At 39.9% G+C, this 19427-nt stretch overlaps 1 protein-coding gene across 1 annotated transcript; it reads right to left on the minus strand.

The window, feature by feature from the left end:
* Positions 1-6083: 6083 nt before the first annotated feature.
* Positions 6084-17761, minus strand: GTF2A1L (general transcription factor IIA subunit 1 like). Its single transcript, XM_030499201.1, has 9 exons — positions 17741-17761; positions 15747-15848; positions 15325-15448; positions 13654-13709; positions 12332-12425; positions 10890-11479; positions 9003-9287; positions 8155-8244; positions 6084-6364 (listed from the first exon to the last, which is right to left on the minus strand). The coding sequence occupies exons 1-9, from the start codon at positions 17759-17761 to the stop codon at positions 6257-6259; spliced, it is 1470 nt and encodes a 489-aa protein (XP_030355061.1). The 3' UTR covers positions 6084-6256.
* Between the last annotated feature and the right edge of the window lie 1666 nt (positions 17762-19427).

Consider the following 19427-nt stretch of genomic DNA (forward strand, 5'->3'; position numbering starts at 1 on the left):
GCCTCCCTTCATTTCATCAGCAGAAACTTCCAATTACACAGCCACCTGCATCCAGCTAAAGAAAAATGTTCAAGGACAGGTTGGATGGATCCTTGCGCTACCTGGTCTAGTGGAACGTACCCCTGCCCACAGCAGTGGATTTGGAACTAGATGATTTTTAAGGTCCCTTCCAATCCAAACTATTCTATGATTCAATGAAGCAGTAGGTTGTAAAGATGTCACCAAGGAGAAAAGTTGATCTGCTGAACCTTTGTTACTAGCAATTTTGCAGTATACATTAGATTTCAGTCTGAGCTGGTAGGTAATTTACTTTAAAAAATTAACCCATACACAGCCGTGTATGATCTCGAAATCACAAAAGATGCAATAGCTGTAAAACCCCACCTGCTGCACACAGGGCTGTATTTCATATATCATACATGCAACACACACAAACCACATAAGCTGTCAAAGGTTCCTCTCAGCAGCAGGATAGCTGCTTCCTGCACAGGCAAGTATGTGCTGTGCTGCCTTGTTTTCTCTCCAGGGACAGACTCATGAATTATTTTCATCTGCCTACTCTCCACTGTCACCAGTGCCAGCGCCATGTGGGATGCACCAGGGACTCCTCAGCACTCGCAGTCCAACTCAATTTCCAGCTGATGAAACAGAGTAGTTACATTCAGCTTTTAGTGGCTGTGTTTTCCCTTTAAAACCTACCTTTTCTTTCCCCATGCATTTCCTGATGCTAAGAAGATCCAGATTTGTGCCTACATTCCTAATTTAAGTGAGAATTTTGAGCATTCCTTTGTTAATTGCAGCATATTTCCTCTGCCCGCAGCAAATAAGCTGTCACCTTTATGCAGTTTATCTGCTGTGAGCCAACGCTACACTGTATTGAAGTTGGAGATTCAGATGTGTAAGCCCTTACCTGCATTGTATGGACCAAACAATCTGTAATGGGTGACCAGCTCAGACTGCATTGAATGCTAGGCCGGATCCCTGCAGGAGTCTGCTCCAGGCACATCCTAAGAAGGCTCCATTCTGCAATGCCCAGTCTTCTGAAAATAAGGGACATGGTTGCTGGAAAGATCAGACTCCTGTGGGCAAAACCAGATGCAAAAGCAGATGAAGCCTCCTCTTAAGTTGCTTATTCTTGACAGGTTGGTTACATTGCCTCTGATGGGAGGAACATGTGAGGGGTTACATTTCATCGAACCAGTATTGCAGCATGAGACCTACACATGACAGCTTATGGTTCCCAGAAAGTAAAGCAAATGCATTTTATTTCGGCTTGAAGACAAAGTTTCAGCATCTCAGATCACATTCAGTAGGTGATACTCATGGTTATCTGAAGACAGACCCTCAGCTGGTATAACACATACCTCCCTTGCACACAGCTCTAAGATCTCTGCTTCCTCCAGAACAGCCACAGCCAAACAGTTCCGAACAGAAAGCACAGACTCTGATAGATAAGAAAACAGTATTTTTGCAATCACTTTAAACCTTTTCCATTCTCCTTCTGAACAGAGTCCTTTGCTTTCAAGTCTATGACAGCAATAGAGTAAAAATCTGCATTCTGAAGCATGCCTCTTGATGCCAAAACACTGCACTGCAAATTAAATTTGCTTTCAATCAGTATACAGGCTCTGTGTGTAAGCACAGCTGTACTCACAAGCAGTTCCCATATGTGGGGAACAAACCAAGATCAAGATCAGAGGAGGCTTAAAACTCTACTGTTGAGCAATCAGTAAAAATTCCATAGGATGCACCCCTTTGTACACACCAGCTCCTGAGCTTAGCAGATAAGCAAATGGGACTACTATAGGATATTTAACTATAATAGAAACTAAAGACACTGGTGAAAAAAAGTCTACCTGGCCGAAGGCTTCTCAGTCACCTATCTCAAAACTGACTTTCAAGACTCGTTTCTCTAGACAGCGCCTGGAAGAGTCCTGCACACAGTTTAGGACATGTCTTGATAGCAGGCGATAACTGATTTACAAAAGCAATAGCTAGAGTGGGCAATAAGTGATTCGCTTACCTTATTTTTCAATAGGACGAGAGTTTGTAAGCACACCCTTCCTGTCCACCTGCCACATAACATTAGGAAGAAACAACATGCAAGAGAAATGAGTTTGAAATAGCGACAACTGAGAGTACCTGCCTTACAATGCTGCTTAGGTAACAGCAAAGAAGTATGAGAGCTGTGGGCATTTTTCTTTTTGCACCTGCTGTAAGTTGAGTGAAATCTACCAGTTAGAAAATAATTGCTGGTTAAAAAAAACCCCAAACCCAAAAAACAAACAAACAAAAGAACAAAAAACAACAACAAAAAACCCACTACAAAACAAAAAACACATAACAAAATTTATATACTTAAAATTTTTCTACACACAAAAGCGAGCAAATAAGTAAAAGCAACACTTTAATGATGACTTAGATTCATTCTAAAGCCTCTCATACAAGTTACACTTCTTATTCTCTCTCATTTTCCTTTTGTAAACTTACCTTCTCTCTGGTATAAAGTTTCACACAGCCATTTACTGAAGAATCTTTTATGACCACAACTTGTATGACGCAACTCTTCCCATCATGTCTACAGCAATGTGTTTGCTAAACTGTTAGTGGCAATCAAAAGCATTAATATGTAAACTATTCAGATCAAAAGCACTCTGATTACTCCTCAATTCATAGGCTACAGTAATTAGCTAACTGAGCTTACATTTTAATAAGAAACATCTTTTTCCGATATAAAAATTCCTGACTTTCAGTATATTTAGTTTTAAATGTCTATTCAAAGCTCCAAGTCTTTGCCTATGTCCATTCAAGATCACTGGAAACAAAATTTAGGGTAATTTTTGTACGCTTAGATGGAAGATGAAAGTCAGCCCCACTGCAGGAAGCCAAATAGAAAGTCCATAGCTCTGCACCGAGAAAACCACTACAAGCACCCCCAAGGAATATATGCAGCGTAGTTTGGAGGGAGCCAGATGTGCAGTCCTATGAATTCAGGAGCCATTTTCTCAAATATGGAAAGGGATGAGACAGTGAGAGCAAAACCCTGCTTTAATCCCTAAAGCTTCTACCTTTGATAGCTCAGGAATGCACTGGATGAAGCCCACATTAAGGGTCCTTCATATCAAGAAGGTGCTGCATTAGAAAACACAACTAAATGAAAACCCAGGGGATGCTTGCTAGCGTAGCTAAGCTATCTTCAGCAACACCTTTCAATGCAGGTCAGCTTTGACCAGGAGCACAGCCAGCTATTCATACTGTCAGCAAAGCTCCAGGGGGAAAGATGGCAAACCACCCTTTTGGATTTTAATTGCTGATAGTACACGTGAGTTGTGAGAAAGCAAAAGAGGATGAAAAAAATATCACCAACACCCAACCCATAAAACTTACAAGAAGTTTGGGAATGAAGAGACCAGTCTTAAAAAGTACTTCCAATTCCAGATGTGCAGTCTATACAATCAATATCATACTTGGACTGCACAGAGGTTGCAGCACGTAGTCATAAAAATTAACTTGCAAAACTCTGAAGTATAGGAAATGTTTCAAGAATGGAATAAAAAGGCAGAAGCAGCTAACAGGTAGAAGGTATGTAAATAAGTACTAATTGGTAAAACCTAAGAGATGGGAGGGAATTCCTACTCTACTTAACCCCAATACATCTCAGCACCCATACACAGAGGAACAAGGTCTGAAAAGGGACAGGGAGAGAGGAGATGAGCAGTTATAAGGATGCTCAGAGGATCCTTTCCTTCACATGGAGGCAGTCTGAACACCACAAGCAGAAAGATGCAGCAAAAAGGAAAAAGCTGCCCATCTTCAAAACTAGCCCAAGATTAGGTACACTTCAGCCACTTCAATTTATAGTGATTAACAAGACCAGGTCCTGTTCTCAGAAGCAACACTCAGAGACTATATGGTACTTAGTGAAAGGCACATATCCAGTCATGTCCCATGGATTCCTGTGCTGCACTACCTCTGCTTCCAGTCTTTTCTGAAGCATCGCTAGCTGCCCAAGTTGAAGATGGTCCCACAGTTCATAATGTACACATTTATGGAGTATGAACACCTCGGAGCCTGTGAGAGAGTGCTGAAATCTAAAAGCATCCATCATGTAGTAAGAGCTACATTTCCTGTGCATTTATGGGTCTGAAGCATAGCACCAGTGCAGCTGAAGTCAACTGAATGGGAAAAAAGAAATCATACACTGTAATATTTTAGCTGTCTCCAAATACATAATTCTCCACATGCCGTCAGCAGTATTTATAAAAGACAAAAGAAATGCCACACTCAGGTCAGGCCCCACACTCTAGCTCAGTGTCCTGTCTTTAGTACTGGAAAGCAGCAGATATGTCTAAAAACAAAACAAAAAAAGCATGTAAGAAACTCAATAGTTGTTCAAAACATACCCCACAAGGGAAGCATCTCGATTGCTTATGCCATCAGCACAAGTGTTTTTTTTCCTTCCTCCCTTTCTTCTATATATTCCTCCTCTCCACCTCTTCTTTTCTTTCTCTTCAAGACCTCTGCATCCTCCAAGGGAGCAGAGAAAAACAAAATGTCTCATGATGTCTTCTTCCAGCAGATGTAAAAGAAGCAGCCAGGAGGGAGTGGTGCCATGTGCTTCTGTGTAGTGCTGTCCAACACAAGAGGGACTGGGACCTGCTCGAGCGAGCCCAGGGGAGGCCACAAAGATGCTCCGAGGGCTAAAGCACCTCTGCTATGGAGACAGGCTGAGAGAGCTGGGCTTGTTCCGCCTGGATAAAAGAAAGCTCATGGGAGACCTCGTAACAGTCTTCCATTATTACCTAAAGGGGGCCTACAGGAAAGCTGGAGGGACTTTTACAAGGCCATGTTAGCAACAAGAGAAGACAAATGACTTTAACTTGACAGAGGGGAGATTTAGATTAGACATTAGGAAGAAATCCTTCCCTGTGAGGGTGCTGAGGCGCTGGCACAGGGTGCCCAGAGAAGCTGTGGCTGCCCCATCCCTGGCAGTGTTCAAGGCCAGGTTGGACACAGGGGCTTGGAGCAACCTGCTCTAGTGGAAGGTGTCCCTGCCTGTGGCAGGGGGTTGGAACTGCATGAGCTTTAAGGTCCCTTCCAACCCAAACCATTCTATGATTCTAGCAGGATTATCCCACTCTAAGTCAGCCTTGCTGAGGATTTACCATTTAGCTTTCAGTACTGCCCTACAAGGAACCAGAGCTAACCAGAAGATGTAGGTCTGAAGGATTACGGCCCAGACCTATAGGCACAGAACTTTTTTGATCTCTGTTTCTAGAGAAACAAATGAAATATTGAGGACTGCTAGGAAACAGTTCTCATGGCAGGATGAGCTACTTTCACATGTATGGCTTCTACACATTTCTCTAAGCAGAGTTTATATTTAGGGAACACAAACCCAACTCTCCATTTGAAACATGTATGAAATGACATTTTATTATCATACACAATTTGTATCATTCACACCTTACTGGTCTGTAGTCCTAGAATGTGGTGGATATGTACAGAAGCAAACTTCAATGACTTTGCATTGACAGTGAAAATAAATGGCATTTTAATGTTAACTCGCACTATTCAGTGCATCTCAGTAGACAGAAGGTATAGAATAAACGATAATAATTCTCATGTATTGAGAACTCAAGGGTCTTCCACCCACACTTCCTGACTTATCTCTCAAGCACCTGTCTTTAAGATGAAGTCAAAAAATCACAAAGGAACTACAAAATAAGCAAGGGAGAAAGGAGGAGAAGTACACAGCTGAAACAGCCACAGGTTTCAGACTTGCAGAGATGCTGCTCTTATTCTAACTCAGCAGCCGTTGAAAAGAAATACATTGTATAACCAACAACTGTGTAGTTTTATATTTCTTTATATTTCAACTCATACTTCAGTTCTTTTTTTAAATAAGTGGAAAGAAAACCAACAGAACCGAAATTTACTTACATTTAGCCACTTAGTATTGCACTACCTTCTTGAATTACAAACAGATTCAGCATTCTGGTCTCTAAAGCTATTTATTCCAGTGACGCTTCTTGGGTAGAAAAGTAATGAAATAATCACAAAAGAACAGTGAAGACAACTGAATAGCTAAGAATAATGTGGTTTAGTTTGCATGTATTAACAACACTTTTTGCATATTTTTATCACAGCTTTGTTGGTTTGGTTTTATTTTTTAAGGCAGAACAATAGACATGTTCTTTCACAGGTTTGTAAGGGAATAGTGCCACTGCCTTAAAGTACGTACTTCAGTGAGGTTTCACCACTCTGCATCTCCAATGGCTTTTGAAAAAACGTGGTCTTTACCCTCAAAGGACATCACTCCATCTTTTAAGTAGAACTTCCATTTGTTCTTACTTCGATGTATCTGATGAAAAAAATAAATCAATGCCCCCCCAATAAGTATATCCTAAACCATCCATTAAAAAAGAGGTCTTTTTAAGCACAACTTGGTTTACAAACCTTGATTTTCTTTTAAAATCCTGATAGCCTAAAACATGTGAAGCACTGCCACTGAACACACAAGGGAACAACCTCCTGAACCTTAGCATCTCCCCAGCCCCCCAAGCAAAGGGAGCTGTGTGACAGGAAACAAGACAATAATGGAGCAATTTCATGAGTGTATCAATCCCAAAATATACTGCACCCTGAAAACAAGTACGGCTGAACTAAACTGCAGTAGTTTTCTTCTGTACACACTGCAAAGCAATATTGAGTGCACACAGACATTAGGATGAGGCCAGAAGGAGGAAAACGTTGCTTAAGAGCAAATACTGCCATGCAAAACCATAAGGAAGTGTTTCATACTCCATTTCTTTTTAAAGGCCTGCAAAACAATCTATACTGCAGAAATTTTTAATACTAAAAGAAGGAATTTTAAACATCTCTAGAAATTTTCTTGGATTCTAATAATCAGTCTATTTTCAAGTCCAGAAAGAAAAAGGAGGGATAAAATAGGACAATAATTTTGCCAAAAGCATTCTTTTACAGGTAACAAGGTAATTTAATAGATATCTCTTCCTATCTACATTTTTTGTTTAATCTGTATAGGAAAGGGGAAGTTACCAACATCTTCCCCCAACTCCTGTAACTTCATTTCTAATAACATGTGGTCTTAAATTTCCTATAAGGCATGTCCAATGCTGAACTTACTAGGGGTTTTTTTTTTTTAAATAACAACCATTTTCAGCTGATTACAGACAAAACTTGCCACAGATAACAATATCCACTACCCACAGCATCTGTAACATCAAACGGAGTTCAGAAGATTCAAAACTTTGCATACTTTTTCAATATAATACAGGCATTGAGGCTTCATTTCAGATTCATTTTTTAAACGCATCCCTATGTTTTCCAAAACTATTAGTTTCAGTAACACTTTAAAAAAGATAATTTTCTTAGCACCTCACTGTTTCCTAAAACACAGACACTGCTAAGGGAGGACTAGTTGAACACACATAAAAATATCACTAGTCAGTTATGAAAGAATAAAAGCCAAGGCGCATTCTTAAGCAAACTATAGACTTCTTTGCCCATATTTGGTTCAAAATAAAATATACGCTTTGTTTTGTCAGCTTTTAAACTACTGACATCTAAGTGTCCAAAACCAAATTAAATGCTTCTAACTTTGGTATGATCTTCAAGAGTTCAAAATAACGTTGCATTTCAAACATTAAAATGCAGGAGAACAAAATGGCCCTTAACAACTTCTTTGTTTTTCAGACAACAATTCTGGTAGGAGAACCTCCCAGTAAGCACTTCAAAGACAAAGAAATGTAAAAGAAAGTACAGGTACTCCTCTTTTTGTCACCCATTTTGAAAGTCTTAATTCATGCCTGAAAATGCATCCATCCATCCATGGTACTGTTGATATTACTTAAAAGTTAAGGAAATGTATAAGCTTTTGCAGCTTTACAAATCTTTGTTTTGCAAGGTTTGGCCCTCTTTCTTTTAATAGGCCATTATGAACCCGTTGATTATCCTCATTTCAGAAAACAGCAGGTAAGTCTTCAGATTACTGTCAGTTGAACACATAATTTAAACACTCAATTATTACAGCATTAGGTTTCCTTTAAATGGCACTGTTAGTAGACCATGGACTTGCTGAAGATATTAATTAGACTGATTAAGGATCAAAGACAAAACTATATACTGTACCTTGTCATACTGACAAACTATCAGATTGTCGGTGTCAAACAAGTCTGGAATGTCCTGTTCACTGACATCATCACCAGAATTTAAGGGGTCCTAGAGATGAAAATCATATTTTATACATTCTTTCAGAATAGCACTGAATATACTCGACATTAAACACACCTAGAACAATAAAGGTTACCATCGCAAAAATCAAGACCTAGAGGCTATGAAGACCCTGTGGTACAGAGCTCATTTATAAGCATCTTCACATGCTTACATTCTCAAAAACACCCTAAACAAAAAACACAGGTCAAAAAGCAAGACTGCTAACTAACAAAGCTGACCCCAGTAACTGGAACACTAATCAACTAGCATTCATTTGAAGTCCAGATGCTAGGAGTTGGTTCTCTTGTGACTCTCCAGTATACAAAATTGCACATCTTTAAGGAAAGCCTTTTCCTAGGGAATGTTATGTACTTGTATCACATTGTTCTCTTCTCTGCCTAATCCCCTGAGTTCTTCAGAAGGAAAAAAACCCCTAGATTTGTATCCTGGTCTTATTTTAATTAAAAAGTAGAACTCCATTCCACTGAGGCCAGGGTTTTACCACTGAACTTTAATTCTGGTGATTAAGTATTTTAGTTCATCCAATAAACAAATGACTTCTCAAAATCTCTTTCATTTGTCCACAGACCTCAGAATGAGCTCTTGAGTAATTTCTCAGCAGTACCTTCTATCTCAAGAGGTATACAACTTAACTATGCATTCTCTGCATTATACATACCAAAAATTGAGCTGGGTCAAACAATTCAACAGTCAAGATAGATATATTATCGTAATGTGCATCATAAGGCTTAAAAGTAAATTACCTCCTCAACTATATCTATCTGGGGCTCTTCCTTATCACCACCATTGCTGCTAGACTCTGTGTCCGAAATACTGCCACATTCTTCATCATCCTCATCATCCAGAACTTTTAGATCCTCTGACTCAGTAACACCAACGAATTCATTCTCTCCCCTATCTTTTGCATGTGGTATTTCTTTCTTGGGAGAAGCATCACCAGTACCATCTAGCTGAATTATGCCTTCAATGTCACTGCAGATATCCTTCTCTGATCGTAAATTAGATTTCATCTGCACAGTGGGTTCCATCTGACAGGAAGAGACCAGAGACAGCTTGTGAATTAACACCACGTAGTTTTCATTGTTCAAACGCCTCAAAGCCTGAGATTTTTGTTTAATAAAGTAACAAAATTGGGGCACTAACGTGAGAGTTTCAAGCCCTGGCCTTCTTGTAAACCCTGAGTACATTTGCAAATCTTGTTCTTACACCTAAGCTTAAATGGAATCCATGCCATATATTCCTCAGCAATACAGAAAGACATTTTCTTAGACTTTTCTCTAAACACTATTCTTCTCAAACAATTAAGAAAAAGTTGATAGAGCAGGCCTTTAAAATTTCCATTGTAAAGAAAACTCCAAAAACAACCAAAAAAAAAAAAAAAAAAAAGGAAATAAACTACTCACCCCCACCCCCAAAAATAGCATTTTTCATTTTTAAAATAGAAGTCAATACGAACTCATCCCTCTCCCTCAACTCAACCAAATTACTTTGTTTAAATAAGAGATAGGAAGCTGAGAGAGACTGTATTTCAGTACTTCAAGTTACTGTTCATAAAAGTGCTAGAATTCCTAAACAGAGCATTCACATGAGCATAAAAGGGCTTTAAGCTTTCGGCCATCTTCAGTTTCTCATTAATTTTTTACTGTAGCACTTAATTCTCCTCCACATACACTTTCTAGTTCAAGAAAAATCACACTTTGTTTTGACTTTCCATTCTTAGTATGGACAGTCTTCATCATCCTGCCATCAAAGTTCAGATGAGAAACAGAACATGCTTTCAATTTACAGCCATTTGTCATTACTGTTATTAAATTTGCATTTAATAAATTTGCTTCAATCACATCTAAGCACTACAACTCAAAGTTAGCAAACCAGCCTGAACTTCAAACATCTGCAAATAATTTCTGGAACAAAAATTAGATGAGATCAAGAAAGTGGCTTATTAATTAAAATCATTCAAGTTTTCCTCACAGCTCGAGCTGAATTCTAGTTTGTTTAGGATTTTTTTCCCCCAAGGAAATACATTTCCTTCCAGCAGATTTTCACTTATCAAATCTGACTTTTCATACTTAATATGCATTCTCAATGCTCTTCACACATTAAAAGTTAAACCTAACTCCAGCTGAAACCACAACACAGTTTGCCCACAACTGGGCAGTATCCATATGCAGATTCAGTGTCAGAAAGACATGGGAGTTCTCAAGGGGTCATTCATGTCTGCTCAGTCACAAAAAAAGGAAAACTCTAATCCCCCAAAATAGTCAATAAGTCTAAGAATAGATTATATTGATCCACTCCATTTTTAGCACTGTTTAGATTGACATCCTCTTCAATCCCAGTATTTCAGCAATATTTGTGACAAATTCTTAATGTAAAACTAAGCAGTCAGCTACTGCTATACAAAACAAGCTCAAGATCTTTAAAATGGTAATAATTTTTATTAGTATAACTTAAAGGTGCTACTTGTCACTTGCAGATATATTTGATCACATAGAATGATAGAATGGTTAGGGTTGCAAGGGACCTTAAAGATCATCTAGTTCCAACCCCTCTGCCACATCTCTCATGATACTTCAACTAACCACCTCAAATGGATGTATTTTCACCAGCTGAGAAACACAAGGTCTTACCTTGTCAGAGGAAGCAATTCTGTCCTCATCTTTCAGAACAGCGCCATCATCCAAACTGTTGCCCATAATAATCAGGTCAATGATATCATCAGACACCTGCTGGTGCACTGACTCCTGAAGCTGAATGTCTAACTGCTCCTCCACATCCAGCAGCACACTGCTTGAGTTGTTTGCCAGGGATTCAGCAAGAGAAAACCCTTTGGAGGATTCTGGAGTAAACACAGCTGTGTGAAGACTCCCATGCTGGGATTTTTCTGTTGAGTCTGCACACTGATTTAATGCTACATTAGTTGCAAGTTGCTGCTGACTCACAGAGGGCTGCTGGACCAAAGATGTATTGGCAGAGTTCTCCAGGTTATTTTTTTCCATAACATTTGGTTGAAATACCATGCTGTGTTGGACAACAGTGTCCTGGGGCTGCAATATTTCAGCAGAAGATGCATTCACCTGCGCAGCACTGGCAATGTTGGCTTGCAGAACTGAAGGTTGCCCAAGGGGCTGATACATCTGCTGAACAGGATGATGGAGAATACTCACATCTCCTGGGGTCTGCGTGACCACAACAGGCACATTTACCTTATAAAGGTGCCCTACAAAGAGAAGAGTTACAAACTGCTTCAGCAGGTTAAACTACAGGTTCATCCAGGTCACTGTCCTATCACCACTAACTACCAATAGCAAACATGAAGGCAAATCATGAGAAACAGGATGCCTACAAAGCAGTACTTTCCCCCATGCTTAATCCTTAGAGTTATTATTATCAGTGCTAGAATTAAGATGCCAGAGCTAAGTTCCCAATTTCATTTAATTATTCTTTTCCCCACACACATGCTTACACACAGTCACTCATATCAGCCTACAGGCCTCAAAACCTTAGTAATTATACCTGAAATCGGTATCTAGTGACAAAAGTTCTCATCAAAGAACAGCTGTTGGAGGGAAGAGTCAAGCTATGACAGAAATAAGCCTTCCACTCATCACACCCTAAGCAGTACAAGCACGTTTTTGTACAAGCACTACAGGCAGTTTTATCAACAAAAGAGTATAAGCAAAAAGGTTAATGAATGGCTGGATTTTATTTGAATAAGAAATCAATTTGATTCTGAAGCGCCAGAAGGGAAGACTGTTCCTCATATAGGAGGAGATACCTGTGCCCAGACTGACAAAGGAACACATTTGCGAGCAGTTGGAAAACAAAATAACCTGGCAGCCCATGTTAACTAACCTGCAAGTGCGCACAACTGAGACACTAATTAATCAACATTATTACTCCCCCTATGCAGCAATCACAAACACAAATGACAAAAGAAGTGGAGGATAAATGGCTCTACCCAGCTATATTTAACTTCCCATTTGTTTTATCTACTGTACTCAGGACCATCTTTCAATACCCGCATACACTCAGCATGCTGTAACATTTTACATCTCCTCTTTAATCTTACCAGATGTTGTCTGTAGCATCACTCCAGCTGGTACATGTACAGGATAAGCAACACCCGAAGGGTGAGTAAGAGTTGCACCTGCTCGTGAAGCGCCCTAGATACACAAGAGCTTTATTAACAAATAGTGCATACTTTATCTTCTAGGGCCCCAGACGTCACACATAACATATCCAGATGAAACATCAATGAAGGCCTTTTTGTGATCATCTTTACTGAAGAGTTGCTTCAGAATTTTGAAATTTAGACAGGTAAAGAGCATTCTATATTGACAGGATAATAACTTGCCCTAAGTATTTCCTATTTTCCAGTTATCACATTTCCTTTTCCTTAAACAGTTCACTTCCCTGTACCCCTTCAATGTACACACCATCCAGAAAGGTATTTTTCCACTCAAAGCCACTTTATCCTAAGCTTATGCATTACTTCACACAGCACAGGCTCCTTGCCTATGCCTGTGAAGTCACTTCACATTTGCTTTTTCTCATAGAAAGCAGAGTTGGATATATGTTTCCCTTTCAAACTAGCTGTTCTGGAGAAATCCAGCTTTTAAATCAGGAAACTTGCATGTTACACAAACATTTTCTTTGTATTATATTCCAGCTTGGCAAGCTAGTTAGCTTGAGGCTCAGGAGGCACTCAGTAAGTTCATCAAGCTCTGACAATTAATAGTTGCTCCCAAAGAAATTTTGCCATGCCCAGAGTTTAGAACCTGTCAACTCTCAAAACACTCATTGTCTTCTGGATGATTTCTATATCTCGCAGATAATGCTGCTCACAGCTTCACTAGTGCTAGGATTTCCCAACCATGAATTATTTTAACACCCAGTGATTAAAAAAAAAAAAAAAAGAAGGATCTGCAGATGTGCATTTCCACTACTACACTTCCATCCTATTGGCTAAATACACACAGCCATGTCTTCCAAAATACTTCTGGCTGCACGGCTTGCAAAAGCAACTGGTAAATTCCCCATCCTTTTCCACCACTCAAACAGAAGCAGCAAAGTTACAGCCCTCCCTCTGCAGACTCTTAATTTTTGCATGGTTTTCACAAAAAATAAGTAACTAAAAGGACCAGAAGTAACAACAATGAGTTTCTTTAAGTGTTGATTCTCTCTCAGCAGGACTCCTGCTTTCTTGCCTATACCATACTGGACAGCTGAAATAATGAGAAATACTACTTTTTCAGTCCCTAAATGCTGTCCTAAAGATCTGTACATGGAAAATATTTGATATGTGCATCTCCTTAAGCCTATTAACAACTGACAATCATTTAGAATTCAGAATAATCAAAATTGAAAGAAAACATCACTACAGCTACGTACCGGGTCTACTGCTGCAAAATGCTGAAAACCTCTAGCAGTTGGGATGACAAAAGAAGCTATAAAACCAAAAAATAATACAAAAATGTTAATTTCTCAGACACAGTTGATCTTTCAGTAATTTACAGCAAGCACTGCTGAAACTAAAGCAATCTGATTTCAGTTCACACTCATTAGATCAAACAACAAGTAAACACATCTAGGTAAGCTCTTGAATATACCTCCCTTTCTGCTGCTTCAAGCTTATGCTGTACTTGAGGGTGCAAGAAGTTATACTCTGAATTTACAAAACTTACATTTTGCTAAAAGCTGGTCTTGGAAATTTGTTTCTTTTAAAAGTATTTATATTTAACTATTTGATCTAAGTTGCACTGTAAAAATTAAGCATGCCATTTCTACGTGCCATCAATTAGAAGCACAGATGTGCAATACTACCATGTTAACATGACCAAGAACATGTATGTAAAATGCATTGCCTTGTCAACAAGGGGAAAGTGTGCGAGTATTTTTCTGCACCAGAGCAAATCCAGTGGTGCTAGTAGTAGGAACAGTAAGGTGGGATTTTCAAAAGCTCTCAATACTGACTTCAGTGAAGATAAACCAAAGGAAAAACTTTCCCAGGCTTCAAGAAGCAAACAAATGAGGTAATCCTAACTACTTTGAAAATCTCTAGGCATAGAACAATTTAAATCCCATTTAAAAAAACCAAAACAGCAAATAAAAAGTTCACTGGCTTCAACAGATTGTTTTGTCTTAGTATTGCCCTTCCAAAAACTAGGAGTAACAAAGTAAAGCTCATTAAATGTAAAGCCTCCAATAACAAACAAACTCAAAATTATATTCCCTTTAACCATATGGAATAAATAAAACATCTGTCTCCAAAGCCAGTCCATTCAACTATAAAGATCGTAAAAAAACCCAGATGACTAGTCCCTTGCCTAACCCTGAAGTGCACTACAACACAGATTTTAATTAAATCATCTCATGATTCTATGTTTATTTGTCCTTTCTGGGGAGAGGAGCTAACGGCCTCTCACTGGGAGAAGTCTCAGCTAAGCATTACACTGTATCACAACATTATCACAGTGGTCAGCTGGACTTAATTGAGACTAATAGGCCCTGCTGTCAGAGGCTGTGTGAAAGTCAAATACTTCTCTGCAAGAGGAATACTGCTTTTAGGAAAACTAACTGAAAAGCAAACAAACAAAAATACACTTTTCTATCTAAGCAAGCGATTACAATTTAACAAATGCAGAACATGACTAAATTCCAACACAACAGCAGTGCTGCATGCCACAAACATGCCATACAACCTCTGCACACATCAAAAGGGGAAGTGAAAGCTTAACCCTACTGGTACATTTGCAATTGAAGGGTTACAATTCTGGACTGCAGACAAAGCGGCTAAAACTCTCTTTGAATTTTGCTACTGGAAATAAACAGCAGATTACAAGCATGTAGACAGAACTGCATTAGTTTATCAAAGTTTAATTTGTCCTTTATTGGTCAAATTCTGCTTTCAAATAATTACTGCTCCCCATCATGCTAGATGGAGATAGATACACAAAAACCACAAGCCAAAACTGTTCCAGAAGCTTCAAGTCTTCCAAAAAGATTCCCCTGAATCACTAAGTGATTCTTAAATTGCATCTGTTGTAATCAACAACATCTGACCTGTTGAAGCCTGCAGAACACGGTGAAGATTCTGTGGCAACTGCAGGGTAAACCGTTGAGAATGGTGGCTATTCTTGAAGAAGCCTTCTGTTGCTTTTGACTGCACCACCTTGGTTTCCCAACGCTGCAGAAAGATTATTAAGGTCAACAGACATCAGCTTTAAAAACAAACCACAGCTAAAGTGATCATCACATATTCCTGGTTTTTCCAAGAGTGAATTTACTGATTCTATCCAATAAACATGGTGATAATTACCACTGAATTCTTCCAGCAGCCCAACACAAAGTTACAAATATCCTGTGAACGATAAGTTAGGGCAAAATATGCATGCTTTAGAGGGCAAAGAAATGGACAGGTACATCATCCCAACAGAGAAAAATAAAACACACAACTTCTATTAATGCAGGGGAACCCAACAAACCTGCTTCAAGTCTTGGAGAACCTGTTCCTCTAAACCCTCTTCAGCAAAGAGTTCCCGCACACCTTCAATCACATCTTCAATAACAGACTTGTATAGTTTAGGCTATGTTTAAGAAAATAAAAATATTTTCAAGTTAAGATGAACATTAAGTCATTTGAAATTACAGCACTAATCTAATCTTGCTGCATAAACTAAAGTTACAAACTGAAGAGCATGAACAGAGCAGTGTAATAATCCGAATATTCCTAAGTGCAAAGGTCTGCAAGACCACTCTTTCTTTTAAATCCGACATCCCTGGAAAAATACTGGATTCAAGCCTCAATTTATTGGCTTGTATGGGCTACAGAAATGCTTAAGAAAATCCTAGAAATATTACAAAAACAGTCGCTGTGCTCTTTTTTTAATAAAAAAGCATATCTAAAATGTCAGTTTAAAACTGTACCATTCTAGTGTTGTCGCACCTAACTTAAAGACCAGCCAACAGAAGCTACTAAAAACGAGATGTGCCAATTCTACCAGAAGCACAATGTAAGTAACCGGCAAGAAATCAGAAATTTTACTTTTTTTTTTTTTCTTTGTGGCAATAGTCTGATGCTGTATAGCAGTTTAGCTATGGAAATTTTAATGCTTCAGTTATCAATACATATCATTGATCTCATAATACAACAGGAGCTCAACCCATGTCAGTGGCTAAATCCTGATCCTCTAGTCAGACCTGGACAACAGACACACACGAGCTAGACGACTGACCCACTCAGATGCAAATGTAAAATAAGCTTTAAGCAATTTAAATTGATGAAATTTAAACTGACTACCACTACCACCAGAATAGCCTACACAAGGTGAAAGATGAAGCTGAGATTTTTAGGACACCTCAGAAGTTAAGATTCCATGATACTAATTTACATTTTTCTAACAACATCAAATTAATACTTTACTGCTCTAAAGCTGTTCTAAACTGAAGGTGATCAACAACTTGTTTAAAAAAAACCCCAAAACCTAGAAGTTATTAAAAAGTAACAAGTTACACTGATTGCAAAAAGCTACCAGCATAACAGAGCCCTACTTTTAAAATAACCATACTCATGTATGTTTTCTTTTGGGAGCTCAGAGATCTCCAATCCTCTCACATTTCAGGATACTAAGAAGACAAGGAGACAAAAAAAAGAATTACTCTTGTAATTCTAAAAGATGCTGACCAGCCTGTATGTCAAATGCTTTGCTTTCATTATTAATCCAGAAGAGAAACTAATCTTTCAACAAGCCTATTCCTTCCCCCAGGATGGCCAAGCTACAGTAAAAAAGAACATCCACTGTGCTGTATGAAAACTGTACATAGCAACTGCACAATTCAAACACTACATGCTTCCAAATTAGACAGAAATGGTCACAGATGTTACCGTACTCCAGCTTTCACCCACAGGGCTCTTTTGCCAGCACCAGGCCATTGCATTGGAAGCACCAGCACCACTAGCAAACAAACTCCAGTGGGACAGCAGGAAAAGTAAAAGACAAAAGCAAGCCTTAAAGCGAAGCCTCCAAGGCTTCCCTGGGATTACTGTCATCTGAAGGACCCTCTGAAGTGCCCCCTAAGGAGAGGCAGCAGAAGATGAAACCCGGAGGGGGGCCAAAGCCGCCACCTTTATCCTTGGCACTGCTAAGCTTGCACAGCGTTCCTCCGCGCCTAAAGCTACCCAGCGCCTCACACCAACCTCTGCCCCAATGCTTTTGCCTACAAAATGCTTTTTTTTTAACAACCACCGCCAAAAAAATAACGGCTTCCAAAGGGAAAAGCCGGGGGTTTCTCCCGGGCACCCCGCGGGCAACACCGCCTGAGGGGAGCGGGAGGCCATGGCCCCGGGTCCATCCCCTCCCTCCCGCACGGAGGGGCAGCCAGACCCCGCCGAGCAGTTCGCAGCCCCTAAGCCCGGCTACACGCCGCGATGTGGAGACGGGGCGCGATCTGGCCCGGCCTCGCCGTCGTCGCCCCTCACCACGGGGTTGGTGTGAGCCATGACGCCGGCCAGCCGCCCTCTACCCGCCCAGCCCGCCTTAAGGCGCCGTTGCCATGGGGACGCGGCCTACCCGCCGCCGGCCCCGCCCAGGCCCTCCTTCCTTTCTTCGTTTGGTGGGTTGTTTTCTTCCCTACCCCGAAACACGCCACAGTACCCGGGCGATGGTTACTAACCCTAACCCCGGGTTTTTTCTTTCAGAGACCGAAGAGAGGACTCTGCGGCTGCACAAACCTTAAGGCCGCCAAGGGGCCCGGTTCGTGGTTCAGGCCCTGAGCAATAGCCTGAAGCTTCTGCTTGTGAGCACAGGGGAAAGGAGGCTTTGTCTGGAGAACCAGTTACCCGTGGTGCCAAAATACACCTAGGAAAGCTGGCTACAAAAGCATATTATTTTGCTTTAATAAACTTTGAAGTCATTACTACCCCATAAACAGGGAGATAGCTGAAGCTACCAGTTACGTAGCAGCAATCTGGTACAACTACACAAATTATTGCTTACATTTGCAGCAATCTGTTCATATGTTAATACAGAGATCTACCAATTTAGCAGTTGCTCATCTGGAAAAATGTTCGTTAATCTCATATATGTAGGAGAATATACACTTTGGTCTTTATACAGCTTCTGTATGAGGGTTGGTGTTGCCATTATGATTCTGAGAACCTAGAAACACCATATTTTCTTTTTCCTTCTTTTTCCCTTCTTTTTCCTTTCAGTTTTTAGACATCTATGTAGTTACAGTGCTATTTGGCTTGTGGGGATTCACCCATTAAGCTTTAATTTTTAAGGCTGACTTACACTCCTGAAAAATGAAAAGATTTTAATGAAAATACTGACAGACCCTTAATTATATCACTAGACTAACACAACAACAACAACAACAAAGAAGCAACATCCATAATAATATTGTACGCTGCATTTTCACGAATGAGACAAATGCAATTTGCTATTGGAGTAATTTTGCTCTGCAACAAAATTTGTTTAATGACACTGTCTGGGTCTTGAATTAAACAGCACTTGTATATTCAGCTGTTCTGTATGCCCTGCATCATCATGAGGAAAAGGCAAGCCATGTTGCTTTGCTTATAGAATAATTTAAGTAATAAAACATTTATTTTTTAAAGCACAGTGCTTATTTGAAACTGTCTGGGATGGTGCATACCAAGAGCACCATTATTCTTCTCCTGTCTGGTGAGTCCTGTCGTGTTAGCAGAGATAACAGGAAGAAGTTGCAGCTTTGAGGATCTCGCTGGGCCCTGGAGGTTGCAGATGGTGATCCTGCAGCTGGCTGCGACTTATTCGTCAGGCAGATAAACCTGATGCTGAGCCGTCTATCTGCCAGCACACTGCACAGCAGTTTTAGAAAGGTGGAAGTGCAGAAAGAAGATTTTATAAATCAGCTCCCTGCCTTCTACCACCCTTTGTTTATCTAGGGATTACAAAGTGCCTTGAAATCGGTGCAATTTCTATGCCTAACTTCAAAAAGAGAGAGGTTGGGGAGCTTGATACCAAAGGACATCTCAGCTGTCTCAGATAATGGTTGGGTTACTTTGGCTATGTCCATGTTAAAACTTGCAGAGGAAAGCAAATGGTCTTCACCTGCACTTCAGGTTGACTGCATGTCTCTATATTTGCATATACCTAACACATCCCACCAGCACAAGGCAATGT

Source organism: Strigops habroptila, chromosome 10 (genome assembly GCF_004027225.2).
Source record: "Strigops habroptila isolate Jane chromosome 10, bStrHab1.2.pri, whole genome shotgun sequence".
Lineage (NCBI taxonomy): Eukaryota > Metazoa > Chordata > Aves > Psittaciformes > Psittacidae > Strigops > Strigops habroptila.

Bases quoted from the DNA above. Each gene is read 5' to 3' on its own strand.
- GTF2A1L (XM_030499201.1), bottom strand. From the start codon at position 17,761: ATGGCTCACACCAACCCCGTG. The intron at 9,288-10,889 runs GTAAGACCTTGT...TCTTCCTGTCAG, and splicing joins GAATTGCTTCCTCTGACAAG to ATGGAACCCACTGTGCAGAT. The intron at 6,365-8,154 runs GTACAGTATATA...TTTTTTCATCAG, and splicing joins TAGTTTGTCAGTATGACAAG to ATACATCGAAGTAAGAACAA.